Source organism: Juglans regia, chromosome 7 (genome assembly GCF_001411555.2).
Source record: "Juglans regia cultivar Chandler chromosome 7, Walnut 2.0, whole genome shotgun sequence".
NCBI classification, from domain to species: domain Eukaryota; kingdom Viridiplantae; phylum Streptophyta; class Magnoliopsida; order Fagales; family Juglandaceae; genus Juglans; species Juglans regia.
In genome coordinates, this window is record NC_049907.1 from 4641499 (window position 1) to 4654455 (window position 12957).

General features: G+C 34.1%; 1 protein-coding gene across 1 annotated transcript; it reads left to right on the top strand.

Annotated features, from left to right (window-relative positions):
- Positions 1-763: 763 nt before the first annotated feature.
- Positions 764-10222, top strand: LOC108987168 (protein FAR1-RELATED SEQUENCE 5-like). The gene is made up of 6 exons (XM_035691374.1): positions 764-834; positions 1437-1653; positions 5295-7613; positions 7724-7813; positions 7928-7993; positions 9995-10222. Exons 1-6 carry the CDS (start codon positions 764-766, stop codon positions 10220-10222), a joined length of 2991 nt encoding a protein of 996 aa, XP_035547267.1.
- The last annotated feature ends 2735 nt before the right edge of the window (positions 10223-12957 follow it).

Genomic DNA, 12957 nt, shown 5'->3' on the forward strand with positions numbered 1-12957 from the left:
ATAGACAGTGCCAATTGTTAATGTTGAAAAAATCTCATAATAGGTCGAAAGGGAAGAAAGAGTCATTTTCGGCCCCTAGTAGCGATTTAGGCCTCGATCGGTGTGGTCTGAATCCCCCGGTAATGGTTCGGTGGGGTTGTGCGGCATCCAACGTACATTCATGGTAGTGAATAAGTAGCAAATGCAGAGAAAATAAAAAAATTAAGACATAGATTTTCATGGTTCGGCATAATGTCTATGTCCACGGGGGTTTGGTAAAGAAAAATCCACTATAACATGAGTATTTTACAGTCTCTCATTTCTCACTGTACAATAAAAGTCGGAGATCTATTGCTGAGAGAGATATTCTCTCTAAAGCTCTCGTTGCTAGGTTGAAGTAGTTAAGCCATCCTCCTGGAGTCGTCTAGCCGTCCCCTTTTTATTCGAGGCCTTTTTCCACGTGCCCCTCCGTAGTGGTGAGAAATGATAGCCTTTTCCTTGCATGTCTGACCACCTCTATTTTCTCCACTTTCTCATTTTTTCTTTATGTGGCCACATTTCCTTTCTTCCGACACTTTATTTTCCCTTGTCCCTTTCTTATCCTCTCTATGTCTCTTCTACCTCTCTGTTCCTATTGTTTTCTAGTGGAGACCCTTTGATGAACTAGTTTTGGTTTATTTGGATTTGGGATATTTTATCTCCTACAGGTATCTTAAAAGTACATTTCTTAAGTGGAGGAAAAAATGGGTATCAAGAGAAGATGAGAAAGCCATGCATGGTGACGATGAGGGCGGAGCTACATATGGATGACAAGCGAGTGAAAAAATGGAGGAAAGAAATCTGGGGAAGAAACTGGTATAAAGAGAAGATGAGGGAAATGGGATGGGCTAGCTACTGTTTTCAAAATAAAATTTTGAGTCGTGCTACACCCACCAAGGGTGTAGTCCGAGGATGGGTCTTGATAAGACCATTTGAATTTTTTTTTCATTCATTTTTTACATTTTTAAACATTTTTGAAAAAAAATTAAGAACATCATTAAAAAGTACTTTTTTAATTACTAAGTTAAAAAAAAAAATTGTGTGTGGACCCACCCTTAGTGACTTTAGCTTTTTTCTAAAATTTTTCAATATTTTCAAAACATTTTCTAAGCATAATATAAATTAACTAATTGGTTACAAAGATACAAGATTCAATAGAATGGGAGACCCTAACAATCATCCCAAAATAAGCAAAAACGACATAAGAGAAAACAAAAAAGCAGGATCTAGTGGTAAAAGTTTGACTCCCACACATTTCTCACTATGGGTAAGCCATTTAAAGCGGTTTTAACATAGTCTGATAAACAGACTATAAAACTACGACTAAAAGCCGTAGTTGAAAGTTGTGTGCTGCATTTTGTTGATCTAGTCTAGTTGAATGAGACTTTCACGACCATTTTATCTTGATCCTTGGTTAGGGAAAGTAAGACCATAGGGAAACAACAACATGAAGATGAGCCTAGACGTCAGAGTAGGACTGTCACTAGCAATGGTGGCACGTGCGGCTCACGCGCCACTCTAGGGAAGAAGGTAGTACTTGGATCTAAGAGATCCGAAACTGTTAACCCCGATGGTACTGCACGTGGTGGCAGAAGATTCACCTTGGCACGGTGGAGCGTGGGTTTCACGCGCATTGTAAGCTGCGCGCGAGACACGCGCCGCATGTTTGGACTGTTTTCTCATTCCGTCCGACAGATTAACGGCTAGGGAGTCCGATGGTGGGGCACATGGCGGTCGTAGAAGGTCGGTAAGCAGCAAATCGAAATATCTTGATGCTATAGCCGAAAAACTAGAACAAAAAAAAAATCGAAAAAAAAATCGATATATATGGCTATCGATGGCTGGATAGTCGGAGGGAGGGAGGAGCCGAAACTCCACCCCCTAGGCGGAGAGGCTGAGATAGTTGGTTGCTTGGGTAGAGAAAAAAATTGTTTGGAGAGAAAGAAAAAGTGTTGATTTCTTCTAATTTCTCGTTCGTCTATATCATAATCTTTTCAAAACTTAATTAAGGCAGCAACGACTATATTAATTCCACGTCAATATGTGGAATTCTTTTGTACAATTCTTTTGTCTTTAAAAATAAATAAAGAGAAAACAGAAAATAATTGTCTCAATGGTGCCATTGTGGTTTGCCCCTTAGCATTGTCAATGACTTATGTATTATACAAAAAATATAAATTATTTGAAGAATTGTTTAGAAAATGAGTTCCATCCAATTATATAAAAAGAAATTTAAAATATAATTAACTAAAGTTACCTGCTACATGTGGCGGGTACTATTTATCATGTAAACATTTTTTTGTTATTTATATTTTATTTACTCATTTATTTTCTATTTTTATGATTTTTACCATGTAATCAAAGTCTTTTTTATTGTTTGTCATTTAAACACATCTATTTCATTTTCTTCAAAAAAAAATATTGGAAATATTTTTTAACTAATTTTTTCATATTTTAATTTTAATTTTAATTTTAATTTGGATTATATATTTTTATTTTGTATGTATAGAATAGAATTATATTACATTGTATATAAAAATATATTGCCAATATAAAAAATATATATATGGATATTGCAAATTTATTGGTAGAAATGAAATATTTAAAAAGAATAAAAAAATTATTTAAATGATATGAAGACAAAATAGATAAACTTATGTATGATAAATTGTAGAAGTCATTATGTAAAATAGAAAAAATGAAATTTGGTTATGTATTTTAAAAGATAAGATAAAGAAACTATTATGAATGCTCTTGTACAATTTTGTAATCCATTTTTCCTTTTCGTATACCTATTTAAAAATTTTATTGTTCTACACGTTCACCATATTGTTAATTTAAACACTTGACTATATTAAAAAATAATTAATTTTTTAATTTTTTTAAAAAATTATAATAAACCTCCGTTGAGATAGTGAAGTGCTTTATCTAATCTCATCTTATAATTACAATTTTTCTAAATTTTCATACAAATATAATATATAATTTAATTTTTTTAAATTTCAAAATAATAATAATATTAAAAAATAATATTTTAACAATATTTTATTCAACTTTCAAATTTCATATAAAATCGTCTCATCTTATCTCAATATTCAAACCCAACCTAATAGTCATTTCCCTTAATCAATAAGTAAAAAAAAAATTAAATATATAAACAGTCAAAATAAAAGAATAAAATGAAAAGATATACTAATATTATTCTTATACATATATGTGAATTAACACAAGTAGTGGGACTTTGATATTAATATTATTTAATACAAAAACAAATGGGGCTTTGATATTAATATTTTGTGTGAGCATCACGTGTGTGGGGGCTTTGTAAGCGTGTTTTTTCTTCAACAATTCTGCTAGGCACAGTCGGCATGTGCAAACGGCGCACAGTCGGCTGCAAAAAAAAAAAAATTTTTTTTGCCACGTTAATTAAAAAAAAAAAAAAAATCAAAATTTCAAAATGCGGGAAGATGAAAACAGCAGCTTCTTCTCCAAGCTATTCATGTCCGAATGTCCAGGAAACAAGTGCTGGGTTTTGGCCGTGCGGAAAAAGTTTCAGAACATTGGTTTGCTTGTTGAAAGAAAGTGAGAAAAATACTGGGAATCATCGTCGGTTTGATAAATCGACGGTTCCGAAATATTCTTGTACCGAAAATCACGGTGTGGGTCTGAAAGCATCGTCGTCTCACGGGGTCGTCGTCACGGGGTGGGTCTTCGTGCGCGCTGTTCACAGTACTCTACCGGTCTTCGCCTTCTTCTTCTTCACCGTGTGGTAAGAAATCATAAAACTTTGAGACTATGAGAAGCTTGCACATTAACAATCAGAGTACTCTACCGAAAATCCTCTGTTTTGAAGCTATATTTTGAAGCTCTGCACATTAACATGTGCGCCGTTCATATCTGTTGTTTTCCTCTAGGAGACTATGACAAGCCAGCATATTAACATCAGAAGAACATGAAGCGTCTTTAACAGGATCTGCACAATCAACGTGATTCAGTGAGAAACATATCTCTTTCAAGAAGGATTTTTTTAGTAGCTCTGCTTTCTCTGCTTTCCTTTATTCCACCGTATCACATCTGGTTTAACTACTTGTAATGGCAATCCATAAATATATGAGTTTTTTTCATCTTCATAATTAATAGATTTATACGATAAAAGATCATATTGATATTGTTTTTTTAATTTTTTTGTTTTTTTTTAGTAATGAATCTACTTCAAAAGAATTTTGTTTTTCATATTCAATGAATCGGTTTTTTTCATCTGAATCACATTTGTTTAAATCTTTATTTTTAGTCATACGACATTGATATTGATTGACTCTATTTCGCCATTTTTGTGATATTAATCTAGACCATCTAATCTGAGATAAATCATATTGATAATGAACCTTTAGCCAGTTTTTCCATTCATTAATTAAAGAATTTCGAAGGTTTTTATGTTGTCTTAATTCGGAATCAAATATTCCTTGCGTTCCAACTAAATACTCTTTTATTTCATTCTTAAGAAAAAAAGATGTTCCGTAATAGTTAAAGACAGATCTTAACTTATATAAGTTATATCATCATATGTACACCTTCACTATCATCATATGTACACCTTGACCTGGATCTGGAAGGAATCAGATTCACTTGCTATTGGCCCTCACAACACACAAATCTTAAGTCCCTATTATTATAGAAATTTGTGGATGCATGTTATGGTAGCAGAACATGCATACAATAATTATTAACTTTTTCCTGCTATGGTTATCGAGTTATCTACTACTTGTCTACATGAAATAATTAGTTGGGGAAGTAAATTAAATTAAATGTTTGAATTGTTGCAAAAATTTTAAAAAAGCTGCTTTTTTCAAAGATTTTGAATTCTTTGAACTTTTTTCCTCCTATAAAAATGGTTGTACAATTATTTTTAATGCAGCATGTCAGCATGGAAAAAGGAAAAGAAAACCCATCTCTCTCGATACCATGTAGCTCAAATCCCTCAACTGCGGTATGTTACATGATTCCTAATATTTGTTAGGAGTTTGAAAACCTCGTACTTGCTAATTATCATTATTATTGTTGTTATGTTAGAACATCCCAACAACTGCTCCAAAATTTTCAAATTACATGCACGGTTACGGAACAGGACCTGCATGGTCACCAGCTTTTATCACATATTCAAATGCATACCAATGTCCAAGCAACATTCAGATGGTGATGCTACTTGATTGTTGTTTATTTTTATTTTTATTTTTTTTCCTGTTTGTTGGAAGTTTAATTGCTTTCTTTTTTAGCAGAATACTGGTTATCCATTTCAATATGGGATGAGACCTCCGACTCCTCCCATGGCTACAAGCTCCGGAACAACCGAAAGATTTGAAGAGGATACACCCGGGTGTAGGGAAACTGAAGCGCCTTGTTTCTCCTCTAGGCTTGATGAACAAGGTGAAGAGGATAGGCCAGATTTAGGGGAAACTGGCGATGGCACTGCCGAGACACCTCCGTTAGACCGAATGGATGGTAGTGATATGATTGAGGAGCCAAAAGCGGGGATGGAGTTTGATTCTTTTGAGGAATTAATGAGCTATTATAAGATATATGCTAAGAAATGTGGGTTTGGATCCATGACACAAAGGAGTGAAAGGGATGACGAAGGGAGTGTCAGATATGTCACTCTTGGTTGTGCCCGTGGGGGGAAAGCTCGGAATAGGACAATGAATGTCGCCAAACCACGCCCGACAGGAAAGACTGACTGTAAGGTAAGGATTAATGTCTTAAAAGTTAAGGGGAAGATGCAGTTGACCACTGTTCATAATACCCACAATCACGGATTGAGTCCACAGAAATCTCGTTTCTTCCGATGTAATCGCGAAGTTAGTGAGACTGTAAAAAGGGTACTTGATACTAACGACATAGCTGGCATTCGAATGAACAAAAGTTTCGGATCTCTTGTTGTGGGTGCGGGAGGATTTGAGAATCTCCCATTTTTGAAAAAAGATTGTCGCAATTACATCGATAAGGCGAGACATCTACGACTTGGAGCAGGTGGTGCTGGAGCACTTCAAGACTATTTTTGTAGAATGCAGTATAAGAACCCCGGATTCTTTGCCTTGATGGATTTAGATGATGATGAGAGATTGAAGAATGTCTTTTGGGCAGATCCACGCAGTAGGGCAGCTTATCAAGATTTTGGTGATGTGGTAACATTTGACACCACGTATTTAACAAACAGATACGGGATGCCCTTTGCTCCCTTTGTTGGTGTAAACCATCATGGGCAATCCATTCTCTTGGGAGCAGGGTTAATTTCCAGTGAGGACACAGAGACTTTTACTTGGTTATTTCGGACTTGGCTGCAGTGTATGGATGGTATAGCCCCGCCAGCTATTATTACTGACCAAGACAGAGCAATGAAAAATGCTATTGCCATTGTATTTCCGAAAACCCGACATAGATTTTGCCTTTGGCATATATTAAAAAAAGTTCCCGAGAAGCTTGGCTCTCATCGTGCCTACAAAAGTGGCCTGAAAACTCAACTGATGAAATGTGTGTATGACACTCAAACTATTGAAGAATTTGAGATATCGTGGGAAGAGGTAATTAAGACGTACAACTTGGAAGAAAATGTTTGGTTGCAAAGTTTGTACGCTGAGCGCACACATTGGGTACCAGTATTTTTGAAGGAATATTTTTGGGCTGGCATGAGTACAACACAACAGAGCGAAAGCATGAATGCATTTTTCGACGGATATGTTCATGCGAATACAAACTTGAACGAGTTTGTCGACCAATACGACAATGCGTTGAGAAAGAAAATTGAGAATGAAATCAGTTCGGACTTCCACTCATTCAGCGTTACGATACCATGCATCTCTAGATCTCCAATCGAGAAGAGATTCCAAGAGTTGTACACGAATGCAAAATTCAGGAAAGTTCAGCAGCAAGTTATGGGTGTACTCGATATGGATTCTTCTCTACGTAGAAGGGATGGTGTGAAGAAGACCTACTTGGTAGAAGATGAAATTTCTGTTGAGGAGTTCACGAAACATGTTACATATTACGTGGACTTTAATGAGGAAGATTGCGATGTAAAGTGTTCATGTGGGTTGTTTCAAATGAAGGGGATACTTTGTAGGCATGTCTTGGCCATATTCAAATGCAACGGGATAAAGTACTTGCCAGATAGGTATATTTTAGATCGATGGAGGAAGGACATCAAACGGAGATATACGTTAGTCCATAGTACTTATGACACAGGAAATCAACGGGAAGATACTAACAGATATTCAAGTCTGCTGAATATTTGTTATCGGATGATTACTCATGCAGCGGGTTCAAAAGAGCATACTGAAGATGCAACTAAGAAGTTATATGCAATGATTGATTTATATCATGGCAACCAAGAACCCCCGTCGATGACCCAAACTCAGTCCAATGTTGGTTTAACTACAAATGACACACCTACCGTTGGTAGTTCGCAGCAAGTACTCAGTCCACGAGTTGTGCGCGGAAAAGGTAGACCCTCATCTCTGAGGAGAGCATCCAGGATGGAGCAAGAAATGCGGAAGGTTAAAGCGAGGACGAAGAAATCAACTGTAAAGGGAAAAAGTAAAGAGGTTCGATATCTATAATAACAAGTTTATTTGAGACAAATATTTATTTGGATTGATTTATTTATGCTAATGGAGTGCTGATATAGATTTTTTACTTGTTACTTGACTATTAGCGAGATGGAGGGGATATAGAATCTCAAAACACGTGTAGGAATTTATTTGGCCCATCTGAGATAGATCTTGATTCTGAAGGAAACGTGCAGGTATACATATTTTTGTTAGAAAATTTCTGCCTTATATTTGGACAAGTGTTTGCCACATACGTGCGATAGACTTATATTGGTTCATAATTTTTGTTTTGTTCTATATATCTTTAGACTATTCCAGTCAACTCAGCTTTTGACATTAGTGGATTCCAAAATATGGTTGAGAGTCAAGAAAGTGTAAGATTTCTAAACCTAAGGTATTTTTAATATTAATAAATTGATGTCACATTAATATTTACTATTTATTCTTTACAGATGCAACTTGGTTTGGACGGATCACAACATTTACCCAAATGATATGGTTCGGACTTCTTGCAACATTGAGCATACCTCTAACTTCAACTTCTTCTAATGCCATAATGTAGCATTTTTCACTACAAAATGTGATCTCTTGTTGAATATGCTTGCCTTGAATGTTGATAATTTTTTAAAAATTTTGGTAGAAAAAATACTTATTATGGAGCACTCCATTAAGCTCTTCTCATTTGGCATGTCTATAATGAAAACCCATCAATTGAAATCTGGGCATAGGATTGGCATTTGGAAAAAGATTAGCAACTTGTTGTAGAATGCTTATAGCTATTGTTATTTTCTATTTATACAATTTTCTATTTACAATTGTTTTATTGTCTAAATTTTTTTTTTTTTTTTTTTGGTTTCCCTACAGTTGCAAGTATCGGTTCACAGCCAAGATAACCAAAACTTCATGATTTCTAGGATTCCATAGCTGCCCCAATATATTTTCCATGTATATTTTTGGAAGAATTCTTGGATCTCTTGTAGTTTTTGTAAATATATTGGTGGGAAGAAAGAATGGAAGTCGTGGAAGTTGTAATTATTTTGGTGGCAAGGATAGCTTGGCAATGAATATTTTTTGTAAGTACAGTATTTTTGGAAGAAAACATTACAAGTTGAAAATTGTAATTGTTGTGTTTTTCTTGTGAATGAAGCTTGCAAGAGGACTATTTAAATTGTTGTAATTACTTTTATGGGAAGAAAGCATGACACACATATAAAATTGTAATTTATTTGTGTGGGAAGAAACATATGCTAGTTATAAGTTCATTTTGAGTTATTGTGATAATTAAGTTTTGTAAGTTTGTAAGCTCTTCATTTTCAGGATAGTTGTAATTATGTTGTGGGATATTGACGTGAGTTTGGAGTCCAGTTTTGGCTTTTGGTGTACGTGAGTCTATGCGGAAGGTTTTGGTGTACGTGACTTGTTACTTCCAGTTTTGGCTTTTGGCCCTTCATTTCAATTTGTTTTGAATGAAGGAAATGAATTTTGAACAGATGAGTAAACTGAGTCAAGCTTGGTTTTCAATTTGTTTATAGGCAGCGGGTTGCCCAGTAATCGTTTGGCATTTTGTGACTTTTACATTTTATTTGTTTTTAAGCTGAACCTGAACAGATGAGTATATCCATCATAATAACGACATAGCTGGCATTCTACAAGCATCTAAATTCACATCAAACTGGAATTTATACATTCTGTACATACAATATGGAAATCAGGTTGCAAAACTTATTTTACACTTCATCTACAAACTCAGTTTACAATCTAAAAGGACATCAAACTGAAATTTAGTCATTATGTACATAGAAACTGGACTCCAAATTTCCAAAAGGTATTTTACACTACAAATTCAGACCATGATTTATAACATAAACCACTACCAATTCAACAAGTAACAACAAACAATTATCACAAAACTCCAATATAGCCGGGGTAGCATGCGTGAACGCCTTAGGAGTGCTTCTCTCTCAAGAAGGACCAACTCCTTTTTTCGAACCTCCTCATTTTTACTGGATAGCACCATCTCTCTCTTCTCGATCTCATCTACTATTTTACGGAGCTGAATCTCCCTCCTTTCGACATCGATGAGTCTCTTCTCGAGCTCTTCCTCCTTTCTTAAGAGTTGAATTTCTTTTTCTTGTAGTTCCGAGTATGTGTGTTGATTACTATCAACCCACTTGAAATATTTGCAATATGGTAATCCCTAATATTTAACACATATATAAAAAATTGTTAGGTACGTAAAAATAATCAATATATTATTTCAACCTTACATTAGAAGAGTACTATTTACCTTTGTGTTGTACTTTGGACACCCTAAGAAGGGTCGTCCTGGATTTCTTTTAGTATTTGAATATCTCAATGTAGTTTCAATATTACAGAAGCACGATGGTTTCGCTGACGGTGAAGAAGACAGTGATGATGAGGACATTCTCATGCAGCAGTTTTTAGTTTCTTGTATCAAGAATGTGAAACAGTCTGCTGCTAAGAAACTCTCTTTGACTACTCACAAGAAGTTAATGAGGTTGACAGCTACAAGTTTTGATGCATTTGAAAACATATCAAGTATTCTTTTTCTTTCCAAGGATAAACATAACAGGGAAATCTAAGATTTTCAAGCACCTAAACAAGCACTTCCATAACGAGCACAAGCCTGAGCAGCTAGTGAACAAAATTGGCAGCTACTTTTATAGCTTACCAATTTATGAAAACAATCATAATAATAAGCTTATAAAAGTTTTTAGGCTTCCTGAAATATTTTTTTTTTATTGGCAGCAGTTTAACTACTTGAAGACTACGTCCATGCATGAGAGAGACACATAAAATAAGTCTTATTTCTATATCTTGATTTTCCAAACTATTACAATATTGGTCAATTATAAACATTTTCGCCTCACGGGTTGATGACTCAAGACATTTGATACAAAGAAAAATAGTAGAGATGTGATTACAATTTCAATGAATTATTTAGTTATTAGTCATGAAATACAGAAATATTGGTCGAAAGGTGGTCTTATTTCTGTATTGGTCTTCTACCAGATATTTGCAACCAACGAAATACAGATTCAATAACCTTATTAGAACCTAAAAAGATTATTGAAATCTCAAGCAACCGATACTTGTATTATACCAAATTAAATATCTGAAATCTGGCACAATATACTACTTGACAGAACTAAATCCACAAAATTAGGCCGAAAGGTGAACCGCCAAATGCCCCAAAGATCAATTCGAAGTTTCCCAATAATAAATTCTCTACCAAATATTTGCAACCAACGAAATACAGATTCAATAACCTTATTAGAACCTAAAAAGATTATTGAAATCTCAAGCAACCGATACTTGTATTATACCAAATTAAATATCTGAAATCTGGCACAATATACTACTTGACAGAACCTAAATCCACAAAATTAGGCCGAAAGGTGAACCGCCAAATGCCCCAAAGATCAATTCGAAGTTTCCCAAGAATAAATTCACTACCAAATATTTGCAACCAACGAAATACAGATTCAATAACCTTATTAGAACCTAAAAATATTATTGAAATCTCAAGCAACCGATACTTGTATTATACCAAATTAAATATCTGAAATCTGGCACAATACACTACTTGACAGAACCCAAACCCACAAAATTAGGCCGAAAGGTGAACCCCCAAAATTCTCAAAGATCAATTCGAAGTTTCCCAACAATAAATCTTCTTAAGGGGTGTACAAACTTCAACAAGAAATAAGCAAAAAAAAGAAAATAGCAATCAGTAATACAAAGACAAAGAACCTGAAAACCCTAACAGTTTGTAGATAAAAAAAATCACACATTTCGTAGATAAAAAAATCCTTCAGGAAAATTATGGAATGTTAAAAGGAAATATACCCATTTAAATAGGACCTTAGATTTGTGGTAGTAGACGTTAGGGTTTGAAGCTGCGTACCGGAAGTGGAGCTGTGTGCCAGAAGTGGAGCTGTGTTCCCGAACTAAACGAAGTTAGGGTTTTTCGCGATGAAGGGGAAGGAAAGTTAGGGTTTTTCGGGATAGGAAAGTTAGGGTTTTTCGGGATGAAGGAGAAGGAGGTATCGAAGGGAGGCCGTAACAGGCGGCTTTGAGTGGAGGGTCGTGGCTTCGAGGGGTCAAAGAAAGAGGCCTCGTGAGGAGCAGAGAGGGAGCAGAGAAGGAGGGAGGAAGAAGAATGGGTTTCATGTTTCGGCTAGATGAGGGTCACGAGGCTGAAAGAAGAGAAACGGCCAGTGCACGATAAATCTATGACCACTTCAAAACGCTGCGTTTCATTTAATGGCCACATCAGCAGCCGCTTGCGCGGCGCTTCCCCCAAGCGACTGCGTATAGCGTTTTTCTTTTCTTCAATGGTTCTGATATTAATATTATTTAATTCAGCTACGCGTTTTCGTGATCAAAACGTTGAGTGGCTCGAAAATTAGAAAGAAGTTGCTACTCTTTTCTTTATTTCTATTTTTATTTTTTGAAAGTAAATTCTTTTCTTTATCAATGCCTTCTTGTCCATATCATTAGCATTAATGTATACATATACATATACATATGTAAAATTATTTTTTTTGTATATTCATTTTATCATTTAAGTAAAATTTTCACATTGACTTATGTATATTTGAAATAAAATAATAATAAAATATTATTATTAATTTTTTGCTAAAATTAATTTTTTTATATATATTTTATAATTAACATCCACTATATATATTTGACATTAATAATATAAATGTAATAATAAAAAATATAATTTTTTTTATATATTATATTAAAAATATAATAAAATGAAAAAAAAATATATAATATATTATAATAATAAAATGAATGTGTAAATGAATGTTTGTTATGTTATTAAAGGAAAGAGAAAATGAAAGGATTAGAAGAGAGAGTAGAATGAGAGAAAAATATTGATTAAAATATGATTTGTATGATGAATAATAATTATTTAAATTTAAATAAATACTATTTATAAATAGTTAAATATTTAGATATACATAAATTAATATAAAGATTTTTTAAATCATATTATATAAATATAATTTTACATATATATATATATATGTATAGAGCAATGCTAATATCCTCAGATGACTGAAAAAATGACTTAGAATTCAGTTTTTTCTTTAATGGTTTTCGGAATTAAAGCGTTAGAGCATTGGCAATGGACTAGCCAAATGCCAATGCAAGTCTATAATTTAGCTAAATGTAAAAAAAAACATCTACATTGGACTAGCTAAAAATATAAAGTTAAAGACTTGAGCTACAGTAAAATTAAGTTCCTCTCCAAATATAGCGAGTTACTGTTCATGGTTTATACTAGTATTTTATTATTTCA

Bases quoted from the DNA above. Each gene is read 5' to 3' on its own strand.
- LOC108987168 (XM_035691374.1), top strand. From the start codon at position 764: ATGAGGGCGGAGCTACATATGGATGACAAGCGAGTGAAAAAATGGAGG. The intron at 835-1,436 runs GTATAAAGAGAA...ATCCTTGGTTAG, and splicing joins GAAATCTGGGGAAGAAACTG to GGAAAGTAAGACCATAGGGA. The intron at 7,614-7,723 runs GTTCGATATCTA...CTTGACTATTAG, and splicing joins TAAAGGGAAAAAGTAAAGAG to CGAGATGGAGGGGATATAGA.